This window comes from Aptenodytes forsteri, unplaced genomic scaffold, assembly GCF_000699145.1.
Source record: "Aptenodytes forsteri isolate BGI_AS27 unplaced genomic scaffold, ASM69914v1 Scaffold252, whole genome shotgun sequence".
NCBI lineage: Eukaryota > Metazoa > Chordata > Aves > Sphenisciformes > Spheniscidae > Aptenodytes > Aptenodytes forsteri.
Genome location: NW_008794281.1, coordinates 49,091 through 67,955, shown reverse-complemented (window position 1 = coordinate 67,955; position 18,865 = coordinate 49,091). Strand labels below are relative to the sequence as shown.

The following is an 18,865-nucleotide window of genomic DNA, read 5'->3' as shown; positions in this document are numbered from 1 at the left end:
TTGTTGCCCTTCCTTGATCTCTGTCCTGTTTATAATAGTCTTCATATATTTGAAGGCTTTCAATGTCTCCCCTCAGTCCTCTCTCTTCTAGACTAAACAACCTCTACTATTTCAACCTTCTTCTCATAGGTTCTTTGTGATAAATCTCTTATATGTCTTCATGATCTCTTCTGGCCGCTCTCCAGTCTGTCAGTCTCTCTTAGAGGGGTGCTTGGGCTAGACACAGTGCTCTACCTGATGCCTTACTCTAGCACTGAGTAGGACGGGATAATTACGTTCTCCGTCTTATATATGATACTCATAATGCATTCCTGAATGACGTTAGTTTTTCCTCAGTGTCACATTATAGAGGTGTGCAATTGTGGCCTACTGTAAGTCCTATTTCTTTTCTGCACTACTGCTGCATAGCTGATTGTTTGACGTTTTAGATTTAGGCATTCAATTTCTCCTTTCTAAGCACAGAACTTTTCAGTCAACTTCAATGAATGTAATCTTATGGAATCAGTCTGTTTCTCCAATTTACCAAATGTATTAATGCCTCTGTATTCCCCAAACATAAGGTTACTGGTTTATGTCATAAGGTGACCCTCATGAGAGTCATTAGTGTCAAACAAAATACTCATCTTCGGGCAATTGATCTCTCTCTCTCCCCCCCCCGAGGTTATTGCTTGCATCACTTTTCTAATCAAATATATTTTTTTGGAAGGTTGGCTCATCTTAGCGAACCTTTAGCGACAAATTTATGTTGGGTGTGTGCCCATAAAACAGCTTAAAGACTGTCAGAATATAACAAGCAGTATGGGACGTTTATAGGACAAGATACGAGTATGCAGTAAATCATATTTGTGCTTAATTTTACAACTGTTCAACTGGCTGAATTTGGCATTTAAACATATGTCCTCTTTTGCCTAAACAAAGGCTGGCTGAAGGCTTAATCGCAGCTGAAGTGAAGCTTTACAAGACCACAGAACTTTGCCATAGTTGGTATAAGCTTTACGAATATCTAAAACAAGCCAAAAATGCATTTAAATAAAGTTTTTGGGAAAACAACCTAAAAAAATTAGCCAATGACATGTTCTTGACTGTATAGTTCATGAGGATAAAAATCCTGAGCTTTGAAGTAAAATGTAACCTTGAGAAGAAGCTTCTTGCCCAGTGTACATCTGCGTAGCTGCATTGGAGACAATGGAACCATGTTAATTTATACCAGCTGAAGAGCTGGCCCAGCATTTCTTGGCCTTTGCAGCTCCTAGATGTTTCCTTTTAAAATAAATATTTACAATTTCTTGTAAATTTATTGCTGGGTGAATTGTGCCAGAAGAACAGCCATGGAAACGACAGTTCACTATTAAATCATAGGAAAGTAAACAGCAGTGGTTTACACTTTATATTAAATCATAGGAAAGTAAACAGCAGTGCTGCTACGTCCCAGACTTCTGTAAGTGCCAGCGCGTTTCTACCACACCTGTAGAAGCCTCCTCTCCCTGGGTAAGAGCATCGTCCAGCCTCTCTGGTCCCTTCCATTTGTGGCTTCTCTGCTACTGAGCCTTTTGCCTGTTCCTCGTCCATAACCAAATATACCTAAAGAATCTGTGACTGGTGCCAGAGAACTGCCACCACCTCTGAAGCGGCTGATGAGCAGAAAGCCATGGCCCAACCCTTCATTACTGTCATGAATAGTAGATCGTTGGCCTGGTTTGAAAGATCTGCTGCTACAGATTGTAGAGTAGTTTCATTGACCAGAGAGAGGAAATGAAGAAGACCCCAGTATAAAAAGTAATATGTGTCTGTCAGCTGGTTTTAATATAAAAATGTAATAGATTTCTGCATATTTATGTATGTTCGTATATAGGTGTAAATATAGGTGATGGTAAAGTATTGGTATTTCTCTATGGTTTGGTTCGACTCCTCTGTTTAAAGATAGGTTATCCATGTTTGAGAATGCATTGGTATTCGCCACTTTACTGTTTACAGCTGAACAGTTGTATGAATTCTCACCGAGCAGAGCAAGACATTTCTGAGTTAAAAAGTAGCTAAGCTTGGCGTATTGACTGATAAATGGGAGTTTTCTTAGGTATTTTTTCCTATTGCCTGTCCCTTCGCTGGTAAAAATCTGCCTCCATTTCTACCTCCATGGTCATTCCGAGCCCAGATTGCAGCCACTACTAACAATCAAAATAGGCCAATGGACAATAGTCCCTAAGTGCAATTCGCAGACCACTAACGTGTATATGGCATATTTCATACAACGTACCTGTAGGAGAGATGTGTTAGATCAAGGCTGCTAAGTGGACATATTGTCCACTCCAGCTATGTATAAAATCTAATGAAAGACTCCGTAACAGCTGCCTGCCTGGAATTCATTAATGCTTTGAATAACTCTGTTATGAGAAATCTTGGGGGATTTGATTGTACAAATAATGAGAAGAAAATGGAGACTAATGAACAAGAATGGTATTTGTCTAGTATTAAATGGAGAGTGCGACTTGTTTTGAATGGCACAGTAAACTTGGTTTCATTATTTTTATGATCATCTAACCGGTATGTGGTCGATAGAGGTCCCTCCAACCTCTTTCTTAGGCAGTCATGTGGACAGCATTTTGAATTTTACAGTAACTAAACAAAAACAACAAGGAATTCAAGTGTCTTAGTCAGTTATGTCAAGACAATGAGAAAAGGATCGCCTGTGCTCCAGTTTTATTTCCCTTCACCTCAGCAAAAACACTAAGTCTTGGCGACGTAAACCAGTCAACAGCAGAACTGTTGTTCCATGTACTGGAGCTCTGTGTGAACGAAGGGGACTTTACAGAAATGTGGAAGTTGGGTTACTGACATGTCCACGGGCTTCGGTACGGGTTTTCAGAGGTACAACACATCTGTGTGAATACATGGAACTGCTATTGAAGCTACAGAGTTTACAGCACTGGGATTGAAGAAGTAGATACGATGGAAGGAAGGAAAAATATCAAGGAGTAAAGGTAATTTTTGTCTCGTGTTAGAACAAATTAAATCACCCCTAAAGGGAAAGCCAGTGGATTGAAGTTGAAGGAACCGATTCTGCTCAGCTTGGTGAAGTTTTTGTCCTCAGCAAAGCAAAATGTTTCCTATCCGGGCTTTTCTCAGGTTATGCAGAATTTCCCTGTCTGGCAATCTCTGCTTTAAGAAAACGTTTTTGTTGCTTTTTCTTGTGGTCCAGAGTAGAAGAGACAACACAAAGCTTTGGTCATCGTGCGGGTGGAGGCCATGCCTCTTGCCCACCCAGAGCCAGTAAATCAGCCAGTCCCTTCCACCCAGCTGTAGTTCTCTCCGGTCAACAGCGTTACAATCGAAATAGAAACTTCCGTGGGCCAGAAGAATTGTGCTTATTTTGAGGAAGGGCTGTGTGCCAGGTTGCTCTTGTTGGGAACGTTCTGCTCTACCTGCTTGTGGTTTGGATTATGGAAAGATTGTGATTTTTATAGTCAGCTCCTGGCAGAAATGCAGGCATTTCCATACTTCAGGGGTTTGCTGAACACGATAAATCATTACTTGAAGGAAGAGAATAGCTCAGCTAAAAAGCTTTTCTCTGTAGGACTCTTATTTGTAGTAGTTTGAAGGAGAGTCTTCTGGTGGCTGGATGGGAAGGGTCAAGACTCACCAGTTATTCCTCTAGATGGGAAATGATGAAGCTGCCACACTGGTTTCTGCAGTTCTGACACTATAATGTCATAGAGCAGATTTGCTTTTACTTCCTAAATTAGAATTTGGTTGTGGATTTGCTTTTAGCTCGGTTATCTAATCTGTGGGCTGGACTAAAAGATATTTCTCTTCATGAGAACTTCTTATTTTTCCCATAGCTGTGAAATAAAAAATGACAGCTTGTTCATTCTAAAATGAATAAAAATGCTGTTAAGTTCTTGACCTTCCTAAGGAGAAGTAACTATGAGAACATCCTTTGTCTTTGTGTTGCCTTTCATGCTTATAATGATTGTTTTTGAAAGTTTCCAGTTATAGCAAATCAAAGTCCACTTGCTTAGAGTGAACATGACAAATGATGGGAAATTGCATATATTTTCTCCTGACCTTATTATAACGTAAGCTCTCAAAGACTTCAGTGGAAGAATTAAATCATAAGCCTTCAGACTCTTTTTTTTTTTTTTCTTTTCCATCACAAATGGGTAGGTTTGCCGATGCAGTTAAGACTTCGCAGGAGCAGTTGAAATCAGATTTACCCATGCTACAGTGCGTATTGGCATTGGAACTAGACCACCAACATCTTTTTTTAACAGGAACGCTAGGAACAAAATAGATTTCGGGCCAAGATTTGACTTTGAAAAGAGGAAAGCGATCATTATTTATTGTAGACTGTAGCTTGGGTTTGAAAACATTTCTTTTATCATCAGTTTTAGTTAATGCAGGTTGCTGAAGAAAGAAAATATCTCCCTCACAAAGGAACACATGGGCAATAATAAGCTTATTAATTGAATGCATGAAACCTGCTCTCCTTTTCATGAAAGAAGGGCCTATGCTATGCTGAATAAAACTTTCCCCTTTGCATGCTGATGCGTTATCCATGTATTGATGTTACTGCTTCATTAGGAAACCTAGTATTTGAATCTACATTCTGGCAGCAGAACCCTTTTCGTTTACCAAGACTGGTCTGAGGAGTAAGAGCCAGCAGACTTGTTTGTAAGAAAGAAACAGAGAATCTTAAAAAGACAGAAGTTTTCTTAAGCTGGGGCCATTTTTCATGAGTGTGTTTTATGGTGAGCTTTTTATTTCTTGCATCAACTTTGCATGGTGCAATGTAACAAAAACTTGAGGACTTTGAATTTCCAGTTTCACTGTATTTGACCTGAGTATGAATCAAAATCCACTGTACTTGTATAAGAAAGTATCTTCTTTCCTTTCCCAAAGCTTAACATGTATATTTAAGAGTTTCTAAATATTTTTCATTGATATCGGATGTGTAGCATCTGACATTCGTAGAATTTACTTCCTGGAAAATGTTAAGTAGAGACTCTGAAAATTACGCAAACGTCCCCATATATTCATTTTTTTAAATGTTACAGTTGTAGTATTGTTGTCCTAACTCTGATTTCTCTGACATGTCTGTAAATGAGGAGCAACTCTGCAAATGGAGTTACATTGTACTCATCCTACGCCACTGGCAACGGAAGCACAGTTAAGCTCCAAATAGGAGGGTGTATGTGGGAGATTTGGGGACAAAGCAAATGCTGTGTTTAAAAGCAAGCAAACAAAAAAAGTGTATTTTGGTCAGTGACCGAACAGAATTTAAAAAAAAAAAAAATCCTGAAAACATTCAGAGACAGGAGAAATGAAAAAGTTCTGGATTTTGTTGGGAAATAAATTTTGAGAAATGCTTGATAATAAAAAAGCTATTTCACTTGATGCAAGCAAAGCCTTTTCCTCAAAAGTCCGTGGACTGGAGCACTCACCTGGGCTGTTTGGATGAAGTTGACGTCCCAAATGAACCGACACCTTCCATTCACTTCCAGGAAAACATTGTAGAGCTCATAGGAAGCCTGTTTTGACGTGGGTTGCCTCCGGTTTCTGCTCCCGCGGCTGATCTGCAGTGTGTTAACAGCTAGCTCGGTGTTTGAGATGGAGTCAGACTTTGCAGCTAGGTTATGGACCGCAGCCTGGTACTCGGGTAACTCTTATCTCAGGCGTGTGCCTCAGCCTGCGGGTCGCAGCTCACGCGAGGAGTCTGCGTAGGCTCTGAGTTCTGGTGAATGTGGGATGGCATTGTTCATACCGATACACGTTGCCTGTATTTTTTCAAACTGTTGTTAAGAGCCTTTAGGAGAAGAACACAGATTTCTTTTCCAAGTCTGTTCAGTTGGCTGCGTGCTCCGACTGAACGCCGTTTCACCCCGAGCTGGGTTTGTGTTGCCCCATATATTGTACTACCTGAGTGTGCAACTAGCTCTTTGCCCACTTCATGCTGCCTTCCCTATATGTATGTGAAGCAATAAGCACTACTTTGTAGATGGATCCCTTACCAGTAATTTTCAGTTTGTCACCCTTACATTGTCCCAGTCCCGTTACTCCCTGCAACTCAGTTTTTCTCAGAAAGTAAAACGTTCCCTGCCCATATTGATTAGTACATTAGGATCATCCCTGGATCCAGTTGTAAATTCGTCCTAGGCATATTCATGAATCACAGATGGCTCTGATGATTTATGGGCATGGGTATGCTTTGTGCTGAGATTTTTTTTTTAGCGTGATTAGGACAGAAAGCATTTGGCGTAGGAACTTAGTGTTGGAAGTACTGTGAATCTCCAGTTTCTGTAGAAGTATGCCAATACTGAGATGGGTAATTATTATTTTTTTAAAAGAAGCTAAACAAATTAATTGTAAATGAGGCACAACTGGGAGTTTCATGAAGCTTTCATTACATTGCTTGGGCGTCTTCTGTGGAAGGCAGGCTGAGACAACGGCTTGCTTGTTCTGGGTTTACAAAAGGAGCATGGTGTAGTGTTGCGATGGGAAGTAGACTTTAATGGGTAGGAGGACTTCAGGAAATAAAAATAATAACAAAGCAGCGGTGTATGGTAAGAGGCATGAAGACAAAAGCAATGGTGCACAGCTTTTGAAAGCAGAGGGAGTAACATTTGCAACAGCTTCTGAAGTGGTTGTGACCTTCCTTCCTCTCTCCTGTCTGCAGGCAGAGCGCTGTGATGGTGGGTCACTGCTCTCCCTTGCACTGGCAGTCACTGCGACTCCTACGCTATCACTTCTTAGTTCTCCTTAACCCGTCGGATTGAATTTAGCAGGCTTGAGCAGAGCAACTAGAGGACCAGGTGGCATTGCTGTTTGGGACATTTGGTGGCTTTATTTCCCTTCTGTACTAGAGTAAGCCAGGAGTAATGCCCTGGAAGTCAGCAGGCTGGCACTAGCTTAAAAGAAGTACGATTCCTTTCTGTGTCTGTAATCCGGCTCTTGCTTCCTTCCATCTCCTTGTGGGTAGTTTGCCATAGGAAAAGGACTAGCAAAACCGGCCAATATAATAGTTACTGGTTAATAACAGAGTCCTGGAAATCTTCTGACTTCAGTAATATTTTTAAAAGTATCATTAATTCCTGCTACCCCACTTTGTCCATAACCACGTGAAATGACTGAGTTTATTATTAAGGAGTCTCTAATACTCATAGAAACCCGATTCTGCGCTAAGTCAGGAAGATGTATGTGCTTCAAATCTTGAGTAGATCTGGTTTGGATCAGAGGAGGGAGGTTAACAGAGCCGTATCTTCACTGAGCAGCTGAAAGTGAAGTAAAACAGTCCCTGTGTGGTTGCAGCGGCTCATGATTTACAGGGCTGAATTCACAGGGCTGCTCCTGCTGCCGAAAACGCACGCTCTCAACCGCTGTTGATTTTTGAATTAAAAAAATGCAGCTCTATACACAGTTTACTTTATTGCTAGTGGGCAGGGAAATATAGGTAAGAGCCGTTAATCCCCAGCAGGCTGCTGGGCAGGCGAACAGACATAGATGACAAAAGTTAATTGGAAACATGAGCAGTTTAACAGAAAACATATTTGTGATAATTGAGAGAGTAACGTCTCCAGAAAGGAAACTCTGCAAAGAGAAACTTCAGAGGAGAAGTGGCCACTGGTAGGTGAGTGTGATTTTTCAAGCTCTCTTTAAGCTCTCAACTAATTTCTTAACAAGAACAAGTAACATGAAAAGGAACTAAATAAATAAAAGATTTGCTTTCTCTGAGGGAGGAGGGCTGTACAGTTACTGCACTGGTTTCTCTTACAGCTGCATTAAGATATGTGGTAATACTTCATTTAGGTTCATCGCATAAGGACACAATTGGTTTTATTTTTGTACATGGAGTTTTCTTCTACCTTTTGCATATGAAGATCTCATCCCCCCGTGCCCCCCCAATAACTGAAAGGACTTCAGTTTTAATTTTTTCCTTACTCTTGCATTTTTTTAATATGTTTGAGGTTTTTCTAAGAATCAAACTTGGACAGCAAGTATTTTGCCAAAAGCAGAGGGAACCCTTAGTTAGAAAACAGTGCTGTGTTTTTGCTAATGAAAAAGTATTATGAACTTAATAAGGGAGAACACATTGCAAAACTCATTTTGGTTTGAATTGGAGGAGGCTCTTTTGAATTGGAGGAGGCTCTTTTTTTTTTTTTTTTTTTTTTTTTTTTTTTTTTTTTTTTTTTTTTTTTTTTTTTTTTTTTTTTTTTTTTTTTTTTTCTTTGAAACAGCAAGTAAATGTAAATTACATAGTAGGAGCTCATTGCTGTTCTGCTGGGTAGGAAAAGAAAACTGGCTTTTATTTTCTTTAAGTGATACTGATGTTGAAAATAGTGCTATGTGTCTATCTTATTCATGTTTTTAGTGTAAAGTTCCTAATGTTTCATTACAGAAAGAATCTCAGGCTAGCTATAATATCAGGTACTACTGTGTTGGTTTTTTGGGTTGTTTTTTGGTTTTTTTCCAGATCCTGCAGACAGTACAGCCTCCCAGCCCACAGGAATGAATGAAAATGTCTCATCCTCAGTTCAAAGCTGCAGCGGTACTGTTAGTTGCAATAACTCATCAGCCATCCCTCAGCCCAGCTCTGCTATTAAGCCTTGGCGCAGCAAGTCCCTTAGTGCTAAGCACACAGCTACGTCTTCCATGTTATCCGTAAAGCAGCCCGTATCGGAGCCTCCAAAGCCACCGTCGGAAATCGCCAAAACAACTCCCAACGGTCAAAAATCCATGCTTGAAAAATTAAAACTCTTCAATAGCAAAGGGGGCTCCAAAGCAGGAGGGACAACACTCGAGTGTCCGGGGTCTCGGGACAACAGTTGTGAAAAGCTAGAGACACTTCTCAGCTTTGAGGAAAGCGAAGAAATTGATGCCGCGAATCAGAATGTGAACAATCCCGGATCGATGTCCAGTAGTCCCAAAATTGCACTCAAGGGAATTGCACAAAGGACTTTTAGCAGGGCACTAACTAATAAGAAAAGTTCTCCAAAGGGCAATGAGAAGGATAAAGAGAAACAGAAAGAGAAGGAAAAGGATAAAAGTAAAGACATTGCAAAGAGAACATCTGTCACTGAAAAGCTGGACGTGAAAGAGGAACCAAAAGAAGAACAGACAGCACTAGCAACAACAGAGATGCCAAAAAAGTCCTCCAAGATCGCAAGCTTTATCCCTAAAGGAGGAAAGCTGAATAGTGCCAAGAAGGAAGCCTCTGCCCCTTCGCACAGTGGAATACCAAAACCAGGAATGAAAACCACCACAGGGAAATCCTCAAGTGCCCCCGTTCCTGCAAAGGAAGGTGAGAGAAGCCGCAGCGGGAAAGCCGGCTCGGGGCTCTCTCATCAGAAGTCTCAGCTGGACAGCAGGCATTCCAGCTCCTCGTCCAGCCTAGCCTCTTCAGAAGGAAAAGGCGTAGGAGGCCTCAACAGCAGCAGCAGCAGCCAAGCTGTCAACGGACCCGCCGCGACGACACACACCACAGGGAGCAATACTGTGAGTGTTCAGCTACCTCATCCCCAACAGCAATACAGCCACCCGAACACTGCCACGGTAGCTCCCTTCATGTACAGGTATGGTGAACTTCTCCAATGGACTGTTTTGAACGTGACGCTTAGATAGGAAGATTCATTTTGGACACTCTTTCAGGGGGGTGAGGCAGCAAGATGAATGCCACGTCATATAAAAGTTTCTTGCTTCAGGAGAGTAGGCAATTCATACATTTACCCAAAAACTGTTGGTGAAGGCCGTCAGACTAAGATGTGTAAGAAGTTGTGATAGATAGGAGGATGAATAATTGTTGTATCTGACCCTACTAATAGTTAAGATGAGAATGCTAACACCTTCTTGACCAGGTACTGCTCTTACATGTTTTTCTACCGTGTGGATTAGGTTTGTTTTATGCATCATAGCTTTTAAAAGCTGTAGCAACGTCAATTTACGACATAGATACACTCATTCTCTTCAGTGTGGCTAACAGTGGTGGAGCTGCCTCACTATAAGCAGTAATGGGAAATCTTAAAAAAATAAAATAAAAATAAAAATCCCGTAGTATAGGTAAGGCCAGGCATAAAGTCTGCTGTTCTGTGCATTAACCCCGAATGAGATAAGCAAAAGAGCAGCCATATGGGGTCACAACTAACCTCCATCTAGTCCAGCATCTTCTGTTTGACAATGGCAGTAGAGGATACGTAGGGAAAAGTAACAAGAGGGAAATCAATAACAAAGTTTCCTACGGACATGCTCCCCAGCCTGACCATGGTGCAAGAAATTCCTCAGTCAGATGGTGGGATTTTTGGTTTTGACAGCCATCTCCTAGTTTTCTTTGACACCACTTAATTCTTTCATAGGAAGAGAATGCAAGCGGTTGTTCTGTCTTCATCATCTTCTTGCTGTTCATGATTTGAGAGACCTCTGTCATATCCTTCCCTCCCTTAAGATGTGTCTTTTCTAGGCTAAGGTGTCCTAGCCTGTTTAGTTTTTACTTGTAGAGATGCTGTTCATCACCTTTGGTCATTTTTGTCGCCTTTTCCCATCATTTTTTTGGTATAGTACCATCAAAGACACCATTTTTGCCTTTGATCTCTTGGCAGATGTAGCGTAAGGAATGGTTGGCCACATTTTTTAAACAGAAGTGAATGTAAATGGGATTAACCTGAAGGAGAGGGATGCCAAAGCCCTGTGCAGGAATGCAAAATGGGAAGAGCGACCCTTGAGTCTTCTGACCCCTTGAGTGTTCTCCCTGTGTGTATGGAATAAAATGCCAGGTGTCCTTCTAAGATGCGGTCACATGAAAATGAACCAGTTGGGAAAAATTAATCTGACTAAAACTTGTATTAATAGTATGTGTTCTGGATTTCCCTAGCTCTGGCATTCATCTATGTACATCAGCATTACTGTTGCCTCTTTGGCTGAAGGTGGAATCTACTACTAGTAATTTCTGGAGATTTGTTTTGAGTTAAAAATTCCCAGTGCAGTTTGTACTATTTTAATCCATAATTTAGTAGAAAATTGTGATTGCAAACTGATTGCTTTATTGTTTATCCCTCATAACCTGCAAAAACGTGTTCATGATGCTTTGGGTTGTTAAGATTATCACTACAATATCCTATCAAAAGATAAAGTAAAAAGCACCCTACTTGGTGTTCATCTCAGTTTGAACATAGATGTCATCATCTAAAGTGCAAAAGCAGATGTAATCCATACGTTTTCTATAATCCAAACATACTGATAAACTCTAGACAGTATTTATTTCACTTTTTATAAAACACAGTAATGAAACTACCTATTGGCAGCTGGAGAAAATGCTGAGAAATTGAAAAACCAGTCTGGTCTTTTCAGCATTGGAGGAAAAAAGGCCGAACCGTATGATCTTGCTGGCTTTAAAAGGAAAGAGAAGAGTCAAATTGTATTGATTTTCAAGGCAAACATATAGCACTATTATAAATTTACTATCCAGACCCTTTTTTGAATCTGCAAAATGCACTTGCTAATGCATTGCAGTAGTAGTCTCAAGTTTTTTCTGCTATCAGTTAAGGTTACTTTAATCTACACTTTTCAGCTGCTACTTTTTGTTTGGGTTTTTTTTTTTTTTAAGTTAAAGACATGAGAAATTGTTCTACGTTTCATATAGGGTCAACTGAAATTAAGAATATTGCAATAGAAATTCCCTGCTGTGCTTTCACTTTTGTACAGCACTTACCCTTTGGACAGGAGAACTGCCAGCCGCTTGTTGATGTGGCTCTACAAGCAAAACACAGTGCAACTAGTAAAATGAAATGAGTCAAGATATATTACTCAAATCTGACAATAGATTCTTACGACATCACCTTTCATTACCTGACAGCCACAATGTCAGACAATGAATTGGAGTCTGAAGTTGCTTTTACCCAGTCATTTATTTTAGATGAGTGACATTGCTAGTTATTGAAGGGAAATTAGCAGGAGTGTAACATGCCATCTCACCCTACCTGCTTTATATTTATGCAATACAGACTTCAGTAGAGAGGATCAGATTAGCCATGACAACTGATGTTATTGATAATTAAAATTTAGCTGGAAATCCAAGTGTCTTAAGGCCCTGACTGAAGAGCTGTGAAGCCTATCTTTGACTATGAATTTTTTATTTTTTGCAGCTGAGTGCTTGTTTCCATTTCTAGGACAGTTCAACATGGGACTAATGAATTATGTAAAATCAGTCTGCTGGTCTATTCTGGAGAGAGGGACAGAGCGGCTGATGGCGGGTGCAGTTGTCTAGTTGTTATACTTGAGATACTTTTGATGGAGGGTGACTGCACGTCTCTATTTTGTTTTGCCTTTCAGATCGCAGACAGACAATGAAGGGAACGTAACAGCCGAGGCCAGCACAGGAGGGGTCAGCATGGATTCTGCTCTTTACGTCAAAACTGGACAGCCTGCTCTCGAAGACCTCTCAGGTACGTCTTGCAATACGACTTACTGACTGTGGTCTGGTTAAATAAGAATGGGCTAAAGCAAGTTTGAAGTCAGGACCTCCCTCTTTAGGGGGGATTTAATTTGGTTTTATTCCTAATGATTTACTTCTTATAAGTTACGATATTTCTTTCAGCTCTTCAGCAATGGAAACCGGGTGACAATAACCCAAATACTAGATGCTCAAGTTCTACACAATCGTGGGCCCCCCAAATTTCTTGAAATCATTAGGAATTTTGAGTATTTAATGTTTTTCTAGATGTGCAGCACCTTTTAGGATTAAGCTATTATGAGGATCCTAAGTATTCCCAAACACTTGATATTTAAAGTTTTTACTTTTAAAACTTTGCTTCAGAGCTTATAGAAGAGATTAAGTTAATTTCCTTGATTTTTTTTAGTTTTTTTAAAGGTTCTGAGGAATCTCAGTATTCACTCACATGAATATGATCAATTTGAGAAGTGGTCTTTGCAGCAATAAGACCAAAATCCGACTTCAGTTTACTGTGTCCAGCATACAGAAGCTGAAAGTGATTGTAATTAGAATACTAGCAGTCTAAATTCGAAAGTACTTCATATGTTTATCTAGAATTCCTGCTACTGTAAGAAGTATATGATAATTAGCAATAATTTTTAAGCTTATCAATATAACAAAGCAATTTTTAGCAACCATATTCTACTACAGATCTAAAATGTGCTTTTAAAGTCACAGCCAAGTCTCCTCCTATTCCAATTTCAGCAGTGTCTGTGACTTTGCTTATTGCATACTATTGCAGTATATCTCATCAGTAGAATATCTCAGGTTTTTTCATCTACATAGTCTTGGTGTCCTCCAGTTTAATGTGAATTTTGAAACTGATTGTCCTGCTTGGAAAAAACATGTGGCTAAAAGTTTCACAATTGGATTAATTTCATACGGCATTACATATTCTGTCAATGCTGTGTTTGTACCTGTGTGCACGTATGCTGATGGCAAAGCCAAGAGGCAGAGTCATTGGCGAGGAAAAGGGCTGCAGGAATGCATAAATGAGCATATCTTTGTGTGTGATTTATATATAGGTGGATTGAATATTTAAAAGGCACATAAATGGCACAAAGGATAAAGTCCTTGAGAACGTTTTTGGGTTCTTACTTGAATATGAGAGCTAGTTCAAAGTAAGAAACGCAGAATGTCCAGCTGCTTAAACTTTTTCAGTATTCCCTCTTAATCATCATACTGCCTAGCCTAGATGTATTTCAGCCTCTAAACTGAGAAGTACTTATAGATCACAAAAGGTCTTTAGTCTTTAATGACAGGTGTTACGTAAATACAAACTATTATTCAAGTAGAATATGTAAGTTTTGGGATCCAGAAATGGCAGAGAGCTGACAACCTCCAACAACGGAGATGCGAAACCCAGCTGTGTGCAGCCAAACCCCGCAGACGGCAGCAGTCCATAAAGGGATCTTAGGGGAGAAGGAGCAAACAAAACAAAACGGTCCCTCAACCCAAATAAATCAGAAGAAATAAGGGACAGATTTCTTCTCTCCCTACGTAGCAGCTATTGATGCTTTTAATTTAAAAGCACATATAAAACAAAAGAGAGCATAGGTAGGGAAAACTGGAAGTTGAATAGTTTAATGGTACTGCCTGTTCATTAAGAGCTAAGTGATTTAATAATTATGTCCTAGTGGCACTAGCCAATGTCTGTCTTTTAAGTATACTTATATTTTAAGGAATTGAATGTCATTTGAGTAAAAAATCGGTATCAATTTAGGCGTAAGAGTGATCTCAATGGAAATTGGTTTAATTTGTCTCATGTATCTTCTCTTAAGAAGTTACCTAACGTTTGCCTTCATATCTATGAGAGAAATGACCTGTGAAAGAGCACTGTGACCTTTGTTAGGCTAAAGGCCTATAAATATTTTATGTTCTTTACTGCAAAAATTCGTAGATCCACGAGCGTAGAAAATGTTTTCTGTCCCAGAGACCCGTTGGCTCAAGGAATCGGTCTTGTTAGGCGGCTCTTTCCAGTCCAGCCAGATCAGAATTGTTTGACCATTTGGCCTAAGTGAATTAGGGAGAATTAGGTGAATTAGGCCTAAGTGTCTCAGGGAGATTATTTCCCAGGGAGTAGAGACCCATTAATAAAAAATTGCTAACGTGGACGCTACCTGAGCCATCGTTGTTTGTCTCAGAAAGGCTAATGATTGTTTAAACTTTAAAATCTATCTTTCCCTCCCTAGATAGGTCCCCGTAGTCGGGGCTCCAGCACTTTGGTGAGTAGTTTGCGCTAACTGCTGCTTTGCAGGCAAGAGTGCGTGACTTGGGTTTTTTGTGCCACCAGTCTGGCATCTCTCAGAAACATGAAGTTTAAAGCAAAGAATGTGGAAAGTTCCAACAACAGAAAATTTATGGCTCATTTATCTGTTCCTTAACGCTTCTGATTTATGTAATATATAGATAACCATCTAAACTAGCAATCGCATGGACGACCAGTATCCTGGCAGCTTAAGAATGCATCACTTGTGTAGAGAAGGCGGATACAAAATTTGGAAAGTTTTAAATATGCTGTAGTATTTTCTTTAGTCGTGAGTTGTAAACCCACTAGAATGAAATCATTTCCTTCGGTGCCCAACAGAAGTTTTGTGACGTCTTTTTGGATGTTTTCTGTTTCAGCATTCAGCTTACAAAGAATATGTTGGCACTACTAGAAATTCACTTCTCTTCAACCTCTTAGAAGGTTTAACTATATAAAGCTCATCTGAGTTAGCAACGAAAGCATTTCTTAATTGACAGCCGAGAGCAAGTAAATAAATTATGCTGAGGCACTAATTAAATTATTAATTTTATAAAAATAAATTATGCTGAGGCACTAGGAGGACTTTTTTAATGTATATAAACTCTGCTTTGAGAGTTAAAGAACAGGACATAAACATGTTTTAGAACAGAGTATTGAAAGAACAGGATTTCTAAATGCCAGGGAAAGTAAAAGTCACCCCCCAACTTCGTGTCATGTAGCACATTGAAGTAATGATAACCGTGTTGTGCTGTGGACAAGCAAAAACTTTTGCTGTATTACCTAAAACATCACTCAGCACGGAGCACCCAGTCAACACGATTTACTTTATTGGAAAGCTGCTGTTGTAGAATGAGATCTATTTAAAACGGGAAAAAGAAGGTCTAGTGAAAATACAGCGCTGGAGAAATTGGCTGTATCGGATTGATGTTAATTGTGTCATTATATGAGATGGAAAGGGTCGTATTGATGGGGTATATCTTCTAATGAGGTTGAAGGTTAACCAGAATTTAAATTGGGTCATACGGGGAAACGACAATACAGAAACATGTGGTGCAAAGGCAGCCTGTGAAATAAAATTAACAGCACAGAGCTTATTCTCAGTCCGGCTGCGGCAGGTGCCTGCCGTAGGGGAATGGTATGTGCATCATAATCAGTTTAGAGTGTTAAATAACAGAAAGTCAGAAAAAATGTGTTTGAGACAGATTCAGGCAGAGGTAACGGCTCAGTTCTGTGCTGTTTCCTGCCTTATCCTTTCTAAGGGTTTATTTTCCCTGTAGGAGAGGATCCAGAAACTCGGCGACTGCGAACTGTGAAAAACATTGCCGATCTTCGACAGAACTTAGAGGAAACGATGTCCAGTTTACGGGGAACCCAGGTCACTCACAGGTAATGGCATGACTTTGTTTATAAGAAAATGGAAATCATTGTGCTCTTACTTTACACCTCTTAGATCTGGCTGGGTTGCATCCTTGAAAAATGATTAACGCTGACAGTTGAAGATCCTGATCTTGTACTTTCTGTCTCTAAAGCACAGATTCTGAACTATGTTCAGTGTTTATTGAGATGTACGATGAGTAATTGGTGGTGGCGGGTTGTATATAGAATCAAAGGTGGAGAATAATTAGTGCTTGTTAAATGTGTTAGGTGATGTTTGAATATAGGTTACAGTTTAAAAGGTTTCTTCATCTTACTCTTGAACAACTTCAGTGCATTACACCCCTCTCCCCGTATGTGTAGTATTTTGTTTAAATAAGCAGGTGAACTGTGCTTGACCCACTCGATAAAGTGCATAACTTGAATTCCTGACCAATCTTTGGACAAACAAATTTTTCTAATATTATTAGTCATCCATGTGTATGACTGCTTTTTCTTTGTAAAGCAGCGTTTATAAATCTTCAGCAATATTTAAAATATGCTCTAAATAAACAAAGACTGTTACTACATTTAAACATTCTGTGACTCAGATCTTTTCAGTATTGAATGGGAGGCTTGGGAGAATAAGCTGTTTGGCCCCTAATGAGGTCAGGGTCCTACTTAGTGCTCAGTGCCTTATGGACTGCAGCCCTGAACGAGTTCATTGGGGGAACACTTCGTGTTTTGGATTTGTAACTAAAACTGAGGCAGAGCTTGCAAAGACGAACTCCCAATGCTATTTTTCTTTTCAAATTTCAATTAATGTAATTACTATAACCGCAGGATACATGGGTTTTTGCAGCATGTACGTAACATCGTATTGCGAATAGTACAATGCTGCTTATTTTAACAAATATCCACAATAAAAAAAGAAATAACACTATGTTAGTTGAGCAGGAAAGGAAAATGGGAGTTCATGTGGGTAAAAGAAGTTGCAGCTATGGATTAGCTGCAATGAAGCTGCAAGTGTTCAGAGTGTAGTCTTGCAATCTATATACATCACCTGAAATCTCATGGTATAGCAGTCCCATTTTTAAGGTTCCATATAGCAGTCTACATTTAATCAAACGCATTGATTTTTTTTAAGCACATTGGAAACTACGTTTGACACCAATGTCACTACCGAGATAAGTGGTCGCAGCATTCTCAGACCATACTAGCATTACTGTCGGAAGGGATGCAACGTATTCGCACGCTCAGACACGGAGAATGGAAGATTTATTATAGCTGACGCTTGTCAAAAGCTGTATTTACAGGCTGTGACCTAAAATGCTTTTGTAACCAGAGCTCTGTATAAATACTATCAATATTTTGAAAAATATATTCAATTCATGAATATATAAAATAGATTTTGAAAAATAAGTTTGTTTTGCCTTTCTTCTTATTTTTTCATTTAATCTTTTCCTCAGTGTAGAAATAGCTACCATCTTGGTGCTGGACATGTCTCCAGAGTATTAGGACTTTCATAAATGCAGCCAAAAAAAGAAAATGTATCAGAAAAATAGTACTTCAGTTGGTTTTCCTTTAGTCAGCTTAATATCCTACTTCCTTGCCTTGAGTGGCAAAACTATGGTATAATAGAGTTATATATGGTTGAAGATGAAAAAGTTGTGCTTTGATACAGTGGATAATCCCTTAAAAAGTTCCTGCTTAAGTCTTCTCACATGTATGTTGAACACTTGGTGGCCTGGGTGCAAGAGTATCGTTATTAAAGAACACTGTTGGAGGAACGGGTCTAACTCTTTAAAGGCGTTGCAGCAGGTAAATTCTGTTAATGCTGTTACTTACAATCTGTAACTTGGTGAGTGTTCAGGGTGTAGGGTCTTGCAATCACCTGAAATCTCACGGTGCTCTGTACAGCAGGCCGCGTTTAATCGAATGCTTTTATTTTTTTTAAGCACATTGGAAACTACGTTTGACACCAACGTCACTACCGAGATAAGTGGCCGCAGCATCCTCAGCTTGACGGGACGACCGACCCCCTTATCGTGGAGACTGGGGCAGTCCAGCCCCCGCCTGCAGGCAGGCGACGCTCCGTCGATGGGGAATGGGTATCCTCCACGAGGGAACGCCAGCCGCTTCATCAACACGGAGTCGGGACGTTACATGTATTCGGCACCTTTGCGGAGGCAGCTAGCGTCTCGCGGTAGCAGTGTTTGCCACGTCGACATCTCGGACAAGGGAAGTGATGAAATCGATCTGGAAGGTATCACCATGGATGCCACCGGCTATATGAGTGATGGGGATGTGCTGGGCAAGAATATCAGAGCTGATGACATCACGAGTGGGTAAGTGCCTTCACTTCTCTTCTTAAATACTGTGCTTTATGTGATTCTTGCGTTGTGTTTAATGATGCTGTATTCCCATGATTATTTGGGGAAAGAAAAAAAAACCCAACCGAAGATATTCTACTAGTTTCAATAAGCATTTGGAGGGACAGCTCATTATCACAGTTAATTTAATCAGTGGGATTTAAGCACTGAAGTTTTAAGTGCGTGTTAAGAAAATACTCCCATATATGAACATACTCTTGTACATGATTAAATGTTTTCCTGAGTCAGGGTTCATTATGGTCAAACACATGCTGCAACATTCATTTATTCCCACAAGATGGAGAGAGTGAGGCATTTTCTGTACTTCTACTGAACCTTTTTGCTGTCTGAACTTTTAGGGGACAGTTCACTGGAAGGAAATGAGTTTACATCTCTGTGTAGGGTAAAATAGTTGTACAC

The 18,865-nt window shown here is 39.9% G+C and overlaps 1 protein-coding gene across 1 annotated transcript in view; it reads left to right on the top strand.

The window, feature by feature from the left end:
- The window catches only part of LOC103905074 (neuron navigator 2-like), a gene marked incomplete at its 3' end in the record, with an annotated part of 198,257 nt that overhangs the window by 131,036 nt on the left and 48,356 nt on the right, over positions 1–18,865 (top strand). Inside the window, exons 8-11 of the mRNA XM_019473925.1 lie at positions 8,465–9,563; positions 12,313–12,425; positions 15,998–16,106; positions 18,032–18,421. Of these exons, the coding sequence (XP_019329470.1) occupies positions 8,465–9,563; positions 12,313–12,425; positions 15,998–16,106; positions 18,032–18,421 (1,711 nt within the window). The remainder of the gene's footprint in view (positions 1–8,464; positions 9,564–12,312; positions 12,426–15,997; positions 16,107–18,031; positions 18,422–18,865) is intronic.